We start from the raw sequence: 16990 nt of genomic DNA, 5'->3' as shown, positions 1-16990 counted from the left end.
TAATTAACCTTTCGGTAAAACCAATTCGCTGTTTCACAATATAATGACTTTTGGGTGATATTTTCGCACGGGGGGATCTTTTCCTATATGAAGGTATATACAGATGTGCCGCTGGAATGGGTCCCATTTTAGACACATCAAATATATCAATGGGTTGCGATTTCAACAAGGTAATATGTCAATGGGTCAATAATTGTCATCTTTCGATTAGATTTTCGTATAAATGCTTTTTTTATCGTTTAAAATCAAGTCAAGATGTAAATAATTTAATATGTGATAACTGAGGAATATATGAATGGGTTATGATTTTGCCATGACATATGTTTATGGGTCAGGATTTCACAAGACTACAATATATGAATTGGGGGTGTTTTTGAAATCCCAGCTGCACATCTATACCCCAAAAAGAGAGGGACGAAAGATACCAGAGGGACAGTCAAACTCATAGATCGAAAACAAACTGACAACGCCATGGCCAAAAATAAAAAGACAAACAGACAAATAATAGTACAGATGACACAACATAGAAAACTAAAGACTAAGCAACACGAACCCCACCAAAAACTGGGGTGATCTCAGGTGCTCCGGAAGGGTAAGCAGATACTGCTCCACATGTGGCAAAACCCATGTTGAGACCCCCCCCCCCCCCCCCCCTCCCCGTGTATTTTCGCAACACACTTGTATCATCTCCTGGAAATAGTCGTTTCATACGACAAAACAAAGATACTAACTGATGACATCCAGAGAGGCCATAGACATATCTCTGCAGAGGCTTATGGTTATTAACAAGTGTATTTTGCGTGTTTCATTTATGAAGAAAATGAGTGCCTTTTAAGGGGTAAAGAAGCCTCAAGGGTAGGCTATTTAAAATGGCGACATATCTAGGTCCTTTAGATTTTTTTCAGTATAAACTTGGAAATGGAAAGTTAACTGCACATTGCTAGAAAACATACAAAGCTTGGTACCAATTGTAATAATTTGATACGGATAGACAGGAAATACGAAAAACAAATTAAAATTACAACAGGAAATACGAAAAACAAATTAAAATTACAATATGGATTGCAAAATATATATATCCGCCAACCGTCCTACTTATTAATTATATTTTTGGTAATCAAAAATAAACAGTTATGCTCCTTAGATGCAATTTGGCGAGACATGGTAACTATGATCATCAGATGCAAATTGGCGGGAAATCGTATTCATCTTTAACATGTTTTAAGGGGAAATTCCGAAAAGAACGAGAACCTTTCTCGCATTCTCACACGAAACGCATGCCATGAAGTTTATTGCTGGTAGTTGTTGAAGATTTTAAGCTCATCTGAGCCAAGGGGCCAAGTGAACTTGACGTCCGTCGTCCGTCGTCGGCGTCCGTGTACACATCTTCTACTCTGAAACTACAGCGCCAAATATAATCGAACTTGGCCATATGTAAGATGACCCCGCCTGCCAACCAAAATGTTTTTTTTTCTAAAAAAAAAATTATAACAACAGGTGTGATATGCAAGATTTGTCTATTATCTTGAAATCCTTTTAAAATAGAAAGTCTAAAAACTGGACAAAAATGTTTATAATGTTGAGATCTATACCTTCATTTCTATTTACATTTGTCATATATCGGGGCCTTTTATGACTTTCTATGCGGTATTGATTTTGCTTACTGTTGGAGGCCGTATTTGTAGTTCCCAATAAAATGCACAAATTGTATGGAAAGGACTAACAGATGGGCGTCGGTAAAGCAGTATAAATTGCCTTCACTCGGAGCGGAGGAAGGCAAAATAACAAAATAACAAAATAACAAATAGAAATAGAAATATAATACCATCGTATCATTTAACGCATTATTTTGAAATCCTAACTGGTAACATGTTGTATGTATCGATTTTTTCACGAAATATATAATTGGGACATCATAAAGTTGCAATCCAGCTGTCGTCTTCAAACCATCGAACTCTGAAATGTACAGAACAGTCCTGTTGTGTCTCTGTGTAGGACTTATATATTTTTACAAAGTGAAATGTGACTTGGTAAAAAGAGAAAATATGCAACAGGATGCAAAACATTGCTGTTATCGGACACTTGGTGAGCTTTGATTCTAAAATATTTTTTTTAACCATTTACGACTTAAATTAAAATTTCGAAATTATGGTTACTTGTTTATAATATTATTATTTTTTTCATTTAAACTTTATTTTTCTTATCAGCACATGTAATTTTCTTTAGGATAAACCATCGTCTAGTCTGGATGATTTATAGTTGCCATGACGATAAGTTTAATATGCTAAGTTAACTTCAAGTCTTTGTCCCTATCTCATGTAATATACGACAGTAGTAGACTGACGAGTGCTATCCCTTGGCTTAATACATACACCCAATCGTTATCGATCAGATTTAAAACATATAATTTATAAGTCTACGAAAGTAGCAAAAAAAAAATGAAATAAACGTATATATCTTTTGTTATTCCTATAAAAAAAGTGGCATATAATTGGATTAAATTGGAAATAAAATTGAGAATGGAAATGGGGAATTTGTCAAAGAGACAACAACCCGAACAAAGAGCAGAAAACAGCCGAAGGTCACCAATGGGTCTTCAACACAGCGAGAAAATCCCGCACCCGGAGGAGGACTTCAGCTGACCCCTAAACAAAAATGTGTACTACTAGTTCAGTGAAAGTATTTATTTGCAAATTTTAATAAAAATTTTATACTTTTTATCGACGATGCAATGAATGAAATTGAAGACCTTGCTGGGAAATTAGATAAACTCAGAAATAAATCTTATGGATGCAAAGGTTGGTTATTCATATCATATATAAATTTAGTAATAAATTAATTGAAATATTTGTTTACATCATTGAGATTACATGTTTATCTCTTGCTTGTAAGGAAAAATGTAATAACAAAACTGCCATTCTCCAAAATAAATTAAAAAAGGAGAAGTCCATGCAAAATCAAACGATCGATGTCAGTAAACGAAACAAAATCACCGTGTCCCCAAAATAAGTTGATCCTTATTCATTTTATTCTGTTAATTTTTTTTATTTTTTTCCTAATTGTGTACGGTTTTTTTCTTCACACTGTGTAATTGTCATAATTTACTGATACCCTAAGGTATATCTACTCAACTGTAAAAATAAAATGAGAATGAAAATGGGTAATGTGTCAAAGAGACAACAACCCGACCAAAGAGCAAAAAACAGCCGAAGGCCACCAATAGGTCATGCTCTGTATAATTATTGCAATTGTTATATTATGTGAAGGAGAAGACTTTATAAGTTTGTAAAACTTGTGTCCGATCCTACTCGTCTCTTTGAGCAAATAAAATGGTTATAAACCAATCCAAATGAAAGACTGGTCTTGTAAAGGCATAATCCGAAGAAAATGGTGGGTACAATCCGGTTTTATAGATAGTTAAAAACCCCACTTGTATGACAGTCGTATATAGTTCCGTTCTATTGACAAAATTGTGTTAGCAACCAAAACAGACATTATTGGTTAATAATTAGGATCCAGCAGCCAAAATTATGCAAACATTCCAGCATAGTTGTACAACATATCTAAACTAAAAAATTCAAACAAACATACAATTAAATCTAACATAGACGCCAATAACATTTTGTAGTTGATAGTTAAACTAATTGTATCATTATACAGACATTAACAAAGAATCAATAGACTGTATCATCTAGTTTGTATATTGATTGCATTTTTCATGTTATAGGAAATACCCCAGAACATCCTACTGCATTTACAGCATTATCTACATTTTCAAGTGGACTTCCAAATGGCCCAATTCCGTTTGACAAAGTAATTGCCAATGTCGGCAATTCTTATAACCAAAGCACAGGAAAATTCACAGCACCTGTATCTGGACTTTACAGTATATCCGTCTCTATCATGGGTCTTCATGGAAACTCAATACATGTTAACATCCGTAAGAATGGCCAGGAACTTGCAAGACTTTGGACACATGGGGGAGGTAGAGGCGAAGTAGCATCTCATACTCTAAATCTTCCACTCAAAAGGGGAGACCAGATGTGGGCCAGTGGAACTCCCGGGCGTAAAATATACACAGGAGAGCCTTATAACGTATTTTCAGGAATATTGATTGCAAGTGGAAAATTCAATTAAACATACATAGATCAATAGAATTGTCTTTCAGTTTCTCTTCATTATGACTATTATGTCCAAATTTCCTTCAGTTTGTTTTATCTCTCTTGAACTTAACAGGAATAATACATCAAAATGCCTTTTTAAAATATTCATTTTGTCGGATTAAACAGCTGATTGAACAAAACTTCATTAACAGCAACTCGTGTTTCTGAAATGACGTTGATCGGGAACACCTGACGCCAAAACAGTTTCTACTGTAATTGAAAAATAAACTGTCATAAATCGAGGTTCAGGTTGTTTTTTTTTATTTTTATTTCAGTTTTAGTTTTAACTCCGGCATTTATTTATTGTTGCACTAAAACTTTTTGAATTGGAACATTTTGATATACATTTTTTCTTTTCAATATCAGTTTACTATTTATGTATACACTTTCCTTTTTCTTTTCCTGCGGACATAGTAACACATGTAGACATATTGAAGATGAATAAATTTATCGTTAACCCTATATATACAAACAATTCTAATATACCAGAAATGACAAATCAACACGCATGTATACACCGACTTTCTTTCCACTTTTGTTTAAAAGTTTAAAGCAATATTATGCACTTATAACACAAGTCTTATAACCTGTAAGCGTACACTAATTTATAATTTTGCCTAAACTACGTAGGCAACGGACGGAAGCAAATTTATGAACAGCTAAGATGTGAAAACTGTGTTTATATAACTTATAAGCCAAAGTGTTACTTTTGATTTTAGATTTTGAAGTGACAATAATATTTGTGATTTATGTTAGACAGTCAGATCAATGGCATCTCGATATAACTTATTTTAGATTAAGGGATTTCAAATGAATGTTTTTAGGAAATTCGAAAGCAGAGCAAACTTTCAGATAACAATAATTATATATATATTTTCAGCATGAAATGTCACATTATCGTTTTCTTTATATATTCATGTTCATAATAAAGACTTTATTTTGATCCCAACGCTACTTGTATTTTTTTTTTCATTAAATGTTGACTCTATACCAAAGGCAATCGAGGTGCATCGAAAATACACAAATTAATATAAAAATTAGAAGATGTGGTATGATTGCTATGCAAAGAGACAACTCTCCAATAGAGACAAAATGATATAGAAGTTCAGTTTATATTCCGTTTTGGTTTTTTGTAAGACTTAAAACAGCAATTTAAATTATTGCTACCAATATCTCCATTGCGCATAGTTTTCAAGCTGTTTAATTTATTCTGGTATTAAACGTTTTAAATTTGGTATTCCCCTCCTCAGTAGGATTATTTTCCACTGGGGTCAATTGATCAATGTGTCTGTTGGAAATTAGGCCAACTCTTTCGTGCAGACGTTGTTCATAATTGTTGATCAATATTGGCTGCACATTTACGTTGGTATTGTTATTGGTATTGGTAATATGATCATTCCTATTGGTTGTTGGCGTTTTCTCTTGCCTGTTAGATGTTGCAATTTCTGTTTATTTTCTGCTAATAACAGCTATCCAATTTTCTCTCACAGACTTTTTAAAACGTGTTTCCGTTGATTTCCATTGTTCTTGCGTTTTAATGGTTGTAATTTTCACATGGTTATTTCTTCCCTTACCTTCAGAATCAGGACCGTACAACTTCTTGTTACTAGTATTTTTCTAACCGACAAACTTTTCTTTATTAACATTTTCATTGAAATCCGTTTGTACATTGTTTGTATCAAAATTGATCTCTCCCTCTCGAGCTTTTGTATGAATGTCTTTTTTACCTCAGTCTTTGTAATGTCTATTGACTGTTGTAATCGTTTCAATATGGTAGTCATAATTAATACTTATTATTTTATTGTGGCTGCTTAGTTTTCCATTGCATTTATCAGTTAGCGGTCCACTAAACTTGTAAGTGTTACTTTTAATTTTTTTTTTTGAAGTTTGGTACTACCATCGCCAATAAGTTTTATAGTTCTTCTCCAATCTCATGTTTTTGTAATTATCGACATAGGTTCAATCATACAGCACACTATTGGTTTTTGAGGTCGTGTACCCATAAGCAAAATCAAATCAAACCATTTACTGACTGGGGATTAAAACAAACATATTCGAATGTAAAAAATGCAAACTAACAACACCTGTAAATGAATATACAGATTCCACACAAACACATCCTTAAGACAAAGCAAACATCCCTCCAACAACTGGAACAATACGAACTTAATATCCAAACGTACTTATTGTTGTGTATATAATTTAAATTGGCTCTGCAATTACATGTGAAAATTAAACTCAACCTTCAAAAGAAATTAGACTTTAACTTAACATTGTATACATAAGTGAAGGAGATATTTTATATACAGTAAGTTGAAGTTATCAGAGATTTCTTTTTGATAGGGGTAAACGAAGGAAATATTTGAACGCTAAATAATTCTTGTTCGTACCTGTAACAAAAAGGGAATACAGTATAGTAACCACTACAATCACATGAAATCGTTGGCAACAGCAGTTAAGTTATTTCTTTGATGGTATAATGACGTTACGCACGATATTGCTTCTCAATTGGTAACGTCAAAATTTGACGTTTTACGCCGATTATTGAGGATTTTTTTTTATTTCGTTGGCAATTTTTTTTTTTTTTTTTTTTTGTACATCAATACGGATACTTCTAAATGTTTGGTTGCACTGAATATGCATGAAATATTTCCCACTGGAAGTTACGACACAATTTATGTATTTGGGTAAGATAATAGTCTATATAAAGTAAGAAGATATGATATGAGTACCCATGAGACAACTCTCTACCAGAAACCAAATGAAATGACATAGAAAGTACTTAAATGCAATATTTCCCCATTTGAATCCGAAAAGGAAGAAGATATCCATTTTGCTTTATTAAAAAAAACGTGTGTGAGAAATTACAAGTTAAACGGGTCTTACTTATAAAGTACACTTTACTTTTTTTTAATAACGGAACAATTAAATTAAGAAATGCAACGATTGTCAGACAAAAATAGTAATATTCATCCCATATATGTTTACAAGCTTTGTATGATATAGAGGAAAATATAGCCACTCTTCAGGCACAACAATTTCATTTTCACTTTCAAGTTCTATACATAAGAATCTTATTGCAGAGAAATAACAAATCGCAGTTTTACGCTTCCCAAATTTGAAAATATATTGATGATTTTTGTCCTATCGTAATATAGCCTTTTCACAACTTTAGAACCTCATCTAAACGAACAACCCCACTCATCGGATTTTTTTTATACTTTGTGGTCTTGTTGCATGATACTATGGAAGAATGTCCGATATGATACAACCACGGGTGCTAAAAGTTGCATCTAATACCAAAACACAAAACAAACAAACAATTTGATTTTGATAGACATAAAAAGCATCCAGAATCGACAACGTTGAAAACGTAAGAAAATCGTCCAGTGGACAAACTTGCTAGACATTTGGATTTGTTTAAAAACGAAGTCGTTGTGGCTACGCAAATTATCAAAATGTATGCAACTGTTTTGTAGAGTTAAAGTACAATTACGGGAAAGCACTATTTTGCATGCAAGAAATCGAAATTTTCAATAAATAACGTCGCAAATGACAGTTTACTTGTAAAAAGCGTCGAAATTCGACATGGGACATTCTTGTAAGACATTGCTAGAAGCCGTTGCATTTTTATTTGTGGATTGAGTGCTGCAAAAATTCGGTTTTAATATGTCCTATCTAAGTACTTTTGTAAGCATAATTTATGTAAACGAAATTTTATATAATCTTATATTTTAAAAACCTTTAAATTTTGATAACTTTCCATTTTCCTAAATCTGACCATGGTGAAGACTATTTATTTTTGTCAAAAAATAGCTTTGGCAGTTACATCAACGCATATTCAGTAATGTTGTAATACTTTATATATGAAGCATATCATTCCTGCGAATTTTCGTGGATTTTATACTGTTTCGAAGAGAACAAACACCCCTGTAAAAGTTATTATGCCTATAGTCTGTTACGTCTGACACGCATGTTTTTGACGTTTTGTCAATATGTTTGTCCTCGTTTTAGACTTTTGTAAAATATGATAAAACTATGTTTTGATTTTTTCGGAATAGTAATTACCTGTCTAGTCTATTGATATAAATTTTATATAGCTTAACTGTTTTGATTTTATAGAAAAGCTGTTTATTAGTGTGGACTGGTTGATTTCACGGTATTGACGCAATAAGGTGCGTAACGTCACTACGAATATGTTAAAACAGTAATAAAAGATCACTTTTCCTTTATGTAATCGTTGAGCCTATTTACCATGTAAACATACCTATCCTGGATCTTCGGTTGTATTTGAGTGATAGACATCAAACTTGTAGGTAAATTGGCATTAAGGTAAAATATATTTTGTAACTTTTCTTTCGTAAGAAATCGTCTAATAACTTTCTCACGGCGAATGATCGAAATATTATTATGTTTGGAACTACATCTGTGTTGACATGACATTGGAGATAATAATAATATTTTGAATGGTCAAATACGACTAAGGCAATCTATACCTGTGAAGAAAAACCTTAGTGTTCTGAATACTTCAACTTTTAATAAACAGTGGATTAACAGATAATGAACATATCAAATATATTCATGTCAGCACAAAAGCGTTGACTACTATGCTGGTGATACCTTAGGAGACAAAACGTCCACTAGCAGTGGCATCGACCCATTGGTTATAAAACTTCATCAAAGATACCAGGCTTATAATTTGGTACGCCAGACGCGATTCGCCTACATAAGACTCATAATAATTGCAGAAAAACGCAAATTAATCGGTTTAAAATTTTCATTTCAAGCTCACATATTAAGAAAACGATAAGAGATTGCTACATACATTTAGTGTATAAAATGTTTCTCTCGATGAGCTCTACGTTTATACATTAATCTAAAAACTTTCTGACCATCCGTTCAAAAGTAACGAAGAGATAATTCTTAAAAGTATAGTATTTTGTGTTTATATTTGAAAAGGTAACAGATATCAACCTTCTATAACGCAAAATTAATCAGTATTTCAATACCTTTAATTTGTGGTCAATATCAAGGTCATGATGAAATTATACCTTGATCTTCAAATATTACTATGACCTTGACCTTGTGACATTTGAAAGATCAAGTGGTCCTGAGTAGAATGGTGGTAGTCCCATGTCTCTACGACTTCCGGTTCTCAAGTTTGGTATTGCATCATAGATATTTCATTATTCATTGTGACCTTGATGAACTTTGGAATTGTCCCAATTCTTTTTCACAATGTTGTACTTCAACTGCAGATCATTTTTCACTTAGCAGATTTGAGATATCTGTTGATGTTTTAGAGATAATGTAGTCTGAAATTTTGCGAGCGGAGGCATGTATTTCTGAATCAACAACAGCTTACCACCTGAAATTTTCAGAAATTGAACAGTTTAACATGGTTATATGTTTGAATAATTACCAAAATCATTCAAAGAAAACGTTTTACATTGACTTAAGTTTCATAAATTCTATTTATACAATTGATATTGCATCATTTTTGGCAGTTTGCAAAACGAGGTCATTCCCAGTGGGAAGGATGGGGTCATTTAGTGCAAAAAAATTTAAACTTCTCAGATGGTTAGGTTGGCGCATATCAAATGAAACTCCATAAAGCGTACATTTCAAATATCAAATTGACGTCACCGAAAAATAGGTTGGGTGGAGTCATTGAGAGCAAAAATATTTTTTTTTCTAGGGTAAGGTTGTCGTATATCAAATGAAAGGTCATAATGTGTTCATTTCAAATATCAAATTCCAGTCCTCCAAAAATGAGTTGGAAGTGGTTATTAAAAGTGCAAAAAAATCAAAAATCAAACTTTGTAGAAGATGGTGTTGTCGCACAGCAAATGAAAGGTCATCAAGTCTACATTACAAATATCATACTTCTGATCTCGAAAATTTAAGTGGATAGGGATATTGAGTGCGAAAAGTGAAAAGTTTCAGAAGATATGCTTGTCGCATATCAAATGAAAGTTCGTAAAGAGTGCATAACAAATATCAGACTTTGAAGGGGGGAATAAAGACCTTTCAATTGTTTTACAAACAATTGAGATACTAGTTGTATATACTTGTAGTTTTATTATTTTAACTATGCTTTGCAATTTAAATTATATACACCAGAATGTTGTTAACTAAGGTAAAATTGCTGAAAGACCCCCTCCTAAATTATAGAAATCTATCATTTAACATTAATCGTAATATTTTGGGGTGTAAATAAGATACATCTACTCGGACTAACGCCCTCATGGTGCATCTTACACATTTCAGAACATCTTTAAATGTGTGTACGACCTAGACTGCATGTTTGGAGATATAACCTTACATATCATACATATGACTTATCTAAGGTGAATTATATTGGTACAATGTACATGAATGCAGTTGGAAGTTGTTGTGACCAAACATCCAGATTCATTCTTTGAATTTTAAAGTATGAAACACATATCTTATATATTTGTTTTATTTTCAAACTATTGTCCCAACAACTCAACTACACTCAATTTCCTTACTCCATGTTTTTACTCCATGACTCCACGCCAACACTCCACCTCTCCACTCCAACAACCTTTTAGTACACGCCTATTGTATTGGCGAGGCAAATATATATTATTCCTTTATAATACATAATTACTCTAGATATCAGCACAACAATGTTAAATCTGCAAATTTGCGGAAGCAAATTTTTGTTCTTCCCTCGCCGGGATTCGAACTCATGCTATTGAGATATCGAGACAACACCGCCTGCACTGTGTCCAGCGCTCTAGACCACTCGGCCACCTAGACTGAACTAAAAATTCAGCTTTTGGTGGCCTAGTGTTACCTTTCCTCGTCAGTAGAATCTAGACTTGTAACACAGTGCATGATATATTAGGCATGAAGATGGAATTGATTGCAGATTAGCTTAATTATCTATCGTAAAGGATCGTAAGATGCAGTCACAGAAATAATTATTTGTACGTATAAACAAGTGACAACTCTACGACTGAACCATCCATTGGATCACCAGTGAAGGTGATACACGACTGAAAACACATATTATATTCATAATTACTCTAAATATCAGCACAACAATGTTAAATCTGCAAATTTGCGGAAGCAAATTTTTGTTCTTCGATCGCTGGAATTCGAACTCATGATATTGAGAAATAGAGACAACACCGCCTGCACTGTGTCCAGCGCTCTAGACCACTCGGCCACCTAGACTGAACTAAAAATTCAGCTTTTGGTGGCCTAGTGTTACCTTTCCTCGTCAGTAGAATCTAGACTTGTAACACAGTGCATGATATATTAGGCATGAAGATGGAATTGATTGAGGATTAGCTAAATTATCTATCTAAAGGATCTTTTATTAAGATGCAGTCACAGAAATACTTATTTGATAAGTACGTCTAAACAAGTGACAACTCTAGGATAGATCCATCCATTGACCTTTATATATATATATATACACAAGACTGATTATAAGTTTTATTCTAATCTAAACTATATATACTGACGGACTTGAGAAACGCACAACTCGATTATTTTTTATTTTTTTTATTTTTAAATACACACTACGCGTGAAATACTAAATCGAATATATAAAGCTGATTCATTTCTTCATCGTGTAAGGTAAGTTTGAAAATTGAAAGTTGAATTGATTACGTCACGCCAAACGTTTTAATCATGTGGTATGCACTAAAATCCTGATTCTCTTTTCATTATTAGTCGTGTCAATCGTCAAAGGCAAAGACAGTTGTTTAAAATCCCTAGATGATTGACAGAAAGGTTAACCAATACTGTTGGTAATGTTTTTAGTCAAGTTTTCCCCTTCTGATTTTGCCTATTTCCACCGATTTCAGTCTGTTTTTGCAGTAATGTGGTGTACACTGACCCTTTAAAAACAATTCTACAGTGGATTATATGGCATTTCAGAATACGAGAAATGTATGTAAATATGCCTGCCATGACATCCAACGACTTGGTAAAATACTGACGTTGTAGCCGTGATACTGTGTAGCAAATGACGTTGCTTAATTTGATTGAAATGACGTGACGTTGAACTACATGTTAACAGGGTCCATAGGTGGTCACTTACGAGTTATGACTACCTGCTCTGAAGTGGCAGGGACTTGAAAGTAATTTTATGACTCGAAACTGTTCTAAAAAAAACGTGCACTAGATTCTGTCTATAAATATCTAATGACTTTATTTCAATTTTCATTTCTCAGTCGTGACAAAAAGGAAAATCAACAATTTTTTACTGATTAAAACTTGGCAATTGATTCAAGGAAATGTTTAACGAAGAAAAAATTCTCAAAAAAAAAAATGCTTTCTAATTTCGCGTCAAGAAATTTGTGCGACGTCACAATTCCACCATGTTTGATTGTCTGAGGAAATTCAGATATTCATTTTTCTATTCAAAAAGGAGTACGGGGTACATATTAATATGCAATGAAATGAATATAAGTCATGATTTGATGAAAAAAAATAAACAAAATATGTGTTGCGTTTTTAAAGTCCTTCAATATACATGTTTACAGTAAAGTGTTAAGCACACAAGTGACGATATCATGGAAACAGTTCTATAAAGAAAACCTAGATAGTAACAGTTTAGCATCTGATAAGAACTTCAACTTGATAGTAAACATATGCACCCTGGTGTTTTCCCAGACTATAGAGTTACATATAGTTCATTGACTTAATATTACATCATTTAACGCATTATTTTGAAATCCTAACTGGTAATATATTTTACCACGAAATATATAATTAGGACATCATAAGTTGCAATCCATCTATCGTCTTCAAACCATCGAACTCTGCAATGTACAGAACAGTCCTGTTGTGTCTATGCGTAGGACTTATATACTTTTACAAAGTGAAATGTGACTTGGTAAAGAGAGAAAATAAGCAACACGATGGAAAAAATTGCGTTATCGCACACTTGGTGAGCTTTGATTCTATAAAAAAATAACATTTATGACTTAAAATTTCGAAACTATACTTACTTGTTTGTAATATTAATTTTTACATTTTAACTTTATTTGTCTTGTCAGCACATATGCACATGTAACTTTCTTTTAGGATCAGCCATCGTCTTAGTCTGGATGATTTATAGTTGCCATGACGATAAGTTTAATATGCTAACTTAAAGTATTTTGTCCCTACCTCATGTTATTTACGACATTGGTAGACTGACGAGTGTTGTCCCCTGGCTTGATACCTACGCCCAACCTATATCGATCAGATTTGAGACATATTTATCGGTCTCCAACAATAGTTCGGTGGCACAAAATTTAAATAACAACGTAAATATCTCTTATTATTCCTATAATAAAGTGGCATATAATTGTATTTAATTGGAAGTATTTATTTGCACATTTTATCACATTTTATACTTTAATAGACGATGCAATGAATGAAATTGAAGACCTCGCTGGGAGATTGAATTGACTCCAAAAAAAATCTTATGGGTGCAATGGTAGGTTATTCATATAATTTATAAATTAAGTAATGAATTAAATGAAATATTTGTTTCAGCATTGTGAATACATGTATATCTTTTGCTTGTAAGGAAACAAATGTTATAACAAAACTGCTGAACTCCAAGATAAATTCAAAATGGAGAAGTCAATACAAAATCAAACGATCGACTATATAAAGGTGTCAGACCACCAATTCAAAACAAAATCCCTATCTATTCAACCAAATTTTGCAATTTTCACAGCTTTCTGAATATTTTACCTTAAGTTTAACTTCAATTACACCCCAGTTCTATTGTTATACTTCATAGTTTCTATTTCTGAAACAAGTGTAAATTGAATAGATCTATTGTTACGAAAAACAATGGATTTTGACCACAGGGTGTGACGAGCGGGGTTTCTAGAAACCCCTGCTTCTACATCCCGAAAACACAGTCCATTGTTATTCATAACAATAGAAATTGATTATTTTTTTAAATAGTATGAACATAAAAAATTACTAATAGTGTTCACTACAAGTTGTTTCAAGAAATATTAAAAAAAACATATTTAAGAAATTCTAATTGCGAAAACAATATTAAGCATCTGTTTTGAATATAAAAAAAAAGAACCCCTTCAAATACTCCTTTGCTTGAAGCTAATTTTTTTTTATCCCAGTCATACAGTGGCGGATCCAAAAGGGGGGGTCAGTGGTTTAGAACCCCCTTTTTTTGGACGATCAATGCATTTGAATGGGGACATATATTTGGAACCCCCCCCCCTTTATTCTTGGTTGGGAACCCCTTTTAAAAAAACGATTCTAACTCCCGGATCCCCCCACTCCCCCTGGATTGCCCCTAAAAACAGAGTTCCTAAATATTCAATCTGTATTTTTGTATGTTGAGCGTGTCCGGTCGTCGGGTTTCTAATCCAGACACACCTGTCCATCAGAATGTCCCGAATATGAATGTTTGTTTATTCTTGAAGAAGTGGGGGGGGGGGGTGGTTATAAAACCGTAACATATGAAATATATTTATGATTACCTTCATTAAACTGATAAAGGTACGTACTTTGGATTATGATATTGCCTTTATCTTTAGTCTCTTCTACCAAATACAACGCTTGACCCAAAATGTCGTCCGTCTTATACCCGTCCATATTGACAACTGCATACAAGGAGCATGATGGTTTTTTTTTGTAAGAAGAATATACGAAACGGTCAACCTTGACCTGCTGATCTATATTAGCACATTGATTTAACGGGAATATGCAAAGCAGCAACTTTCACATTTGTGAAATCTACTCACTTGTCAAAGTTTGAACGAAGATAGTCAAAGTAAGGTTACTAGTAGGGCTTCATCTAAAAAAAATATTTTTTTCTTATAAATCATGGTTTGATATTGTCAATAAATATGCTATCCGTTCTTTGTCATTTAATAATCAATGTAAACAAATATAGGGTTTAGCATCGGGTGTAAGTTAGTTATACACCTTGAAATACGGCGTGTCTGGATAAGAAACCCCTCCGGCCTCCGGCCGTCGGGGTTTCTTATCCAGACACACCTATTCCTCGGTGTAAAACTATTACAACTGCCATATTCCTGGTACAGGACATTTTAGGAAAAAATGGTGGGTTGAACCTGGTTTTATTGCTAGCCAAACCTCCCGCTTACATGGCAATGTTAAAAATACCGCTAAAATGACAACATTACGTGACAGGAATACAGTACAAATAAATGCAAAAACACCCAGGACAGAGAAATACACAAATAAACAACATAATAGTACATTTCAACATGAAAACCACAACAAACACCTAAAATTAATTTACGACAGTACACAAGTACAGCACAATTGAATTATGAACTGTGCGTCACGTGAATGTATCAACGCCAAAAAAAGACGCAAACAAACAAATAGGTTTTTTGTAGTTGATAGTTATTATAATTGTTTCAGTTTACTAAATCATCATATAGACATTTTCAACATAGAATAATTTGACTGTATCAGCTTGTTTGTATACTGTAAATTATTGCAAGGTTTTTTATTTTAATGCGAATTATGCTACTTGATGAGTTTCGCAATAATAAGAATTCGCATTCTGATATTTGATGCATATATATGTAAGCAGCATTTCCTGAAATAGCAAACATTAATCTCGCATTTATGTCCATTCTTCAAAAATCGCAATAATAAATGCACGCTATAATTTCTGAATTTACAGTATTGTATTGCTGTTTTCTAAACTTGTTTATGTTACAGGAAATATCATAGAACATCCCACTGCATTTACAGCATTATCTACATTTACAAGTGGACTTCCAAATGGCCCAATTCCGTTTGACAAAGTAATTGCCAATGCCGGCAATTCTTATAACCCAAGCACAGGAATATTCACAGCGCCTGTATCTGGACTTTACAGTATATCCGTCTCGATCATGGGTCTTCATTGGAACTCAATACATGTTAAAATCCGTAAGAATGGTCAGGAACTTGCAAGACTTTGGACACATGGCGGAGGAAGAGGCGAAGTAGCATCTCATACCCTAAATCTTCAACTCAAACATGGAGATCAGATGTGGGCCAGTGGCACTCCCGGACATAAGATATACGCAAAGGAGCCTTATAACGTATTTTCAGGAATGTTGATTGCAAGTGGAACATTCAATGAAACATAGTCATGATAGTTACATAGATCAATAAAATTATCTATGAAATTCTCCTCATTTCCTACACACATAGTACTGCAGGTAGACATCTCGAAGGTGAATACATTTATTTACCCTAAACAAATAAGATTAAGATACCATGTATGAAAAATCAACACGCATGTATACATCGACTTGCTTTCCAATTTAAATCTAAAAGTTTAGAACAATAGTATGCACTTATAACCTGTAAGCGTACACAAATTTATAATTTTGCTTAAATAACGTAGAAAACGGACGGAATAACATGACCATCTATTTGTCAGCGAGTGATCAAAGATGTCAACATTGTGTGTAAATGAGATATAAACGGAGTGTTACTTTTTATTTTAGATTTTGAATTGACAATAATATTTGTGACTTATAATATCAATGTTAGACAGTCAGATCAATGACATCTTGATATTAATTATTTTACATTCAGGGATTTCAAATGAATGTTTCTTGGAAATTCGAAAGCAGAGCAAATTTTCAGATTATAATAATACATATTCAACATGAAATGACACATTAACGTTTTTCTTTCTATATTTATGTTCATTATGAAGACTATTTTTTTTATCCCGACGCTACTTTATATTTTTTAACATATGCATGTGCAATATGTTCAATCATACAGTACAATATTGGTTCAAGTAGTTGTTTGCACATAAGCAAAATTAAATCGAAGCA

The 16990-nt window shown here is 33.1% G+C and overlaps 1 protein-coding gene across 3 annotated transcripts; it reads left to right on the top strand.

Annotated features, from left to right (window-relative positions):
* Positions 1-1919: 1919 nt before the first annotated feature.
* LOC127724089 (complement C1q tumor necrosis factor-related protein 2-like) lies at positions 1920-16327 on the top strand. Of its 3 annotated transcripts, none has more exons than XM_052230948.1 (4): positions 1920-2085; positions 2748-2798; positions 3728-3985; positions 16131-16327. In XM_052230948.1, exons 1-4 carry the CDS (start codon positions 1962-1964, stop codon positions 16286-16288), a joined length of 591 nt encoding a protein of 196 aa, XP_052086908.1. In that variant the 5' UTR covers positions 1920-1961; the 3' UTR covers positions 16289-16327. The 3 variants fall into 3 exon arrangements, with proteins under 3 accessions (XP_052086908.1, XP_052086906.1, XP_052086907.1); XM_052230946.1 differs by having other exon boundaries at positions 2724-2798; XM_052230947.1 differs by lacking the exon at positions 16131-16327 and having other exon boundaries at positions 2724-2798; positions 3728-5112.
* Positions 16328-16990: the final 663 nt, after the last annotated feature.

Source organism: Mytilus californianus, unplaced genomic scaffold, assembly GCF_021869535.1.
Source record: "Mytilus californianus isolate M0D057914Y unplaced genomic scaffold, xbMytCali1.0.p SCAF_14, whole genome shotgun sequence".
NCBI classification, from domain to species: Eukaryota; Metazoa; Mollusca; class Bivalvia; order Mytilida; family Mytilidae; genus Mytilus; species Mytilus californianus.
Note: the sequence above shows the minus strand (reverse complement) of the source record. Positions and strands in the feature narration are given on the sequence as shown.

Bases quoted from the DNA above. Each gene is read 5' to 3' on its own strand.
- LOC127724089 (XM_052230946.1), top strand. From the start codon at position 1,962: ATGTACAGAACAGTCCTGTTGTGTCTCTGTGTAGGACTTATATATTTT. The intron at 2,086-2,723 runs GTGAGCTTTGAT...TACTTTTTATCG, and splicing joins TTGCTGTTATCGGACACTTG to ACGATGCAATGAATGAAATT. The intron at 3,986-16,130 runs GTAGAGGCGAAG...CACATGGCGGAG, and splicing joins ACTTTGGACACATGGGGGAG to GAAGAGGCGAAGTAGCATCT.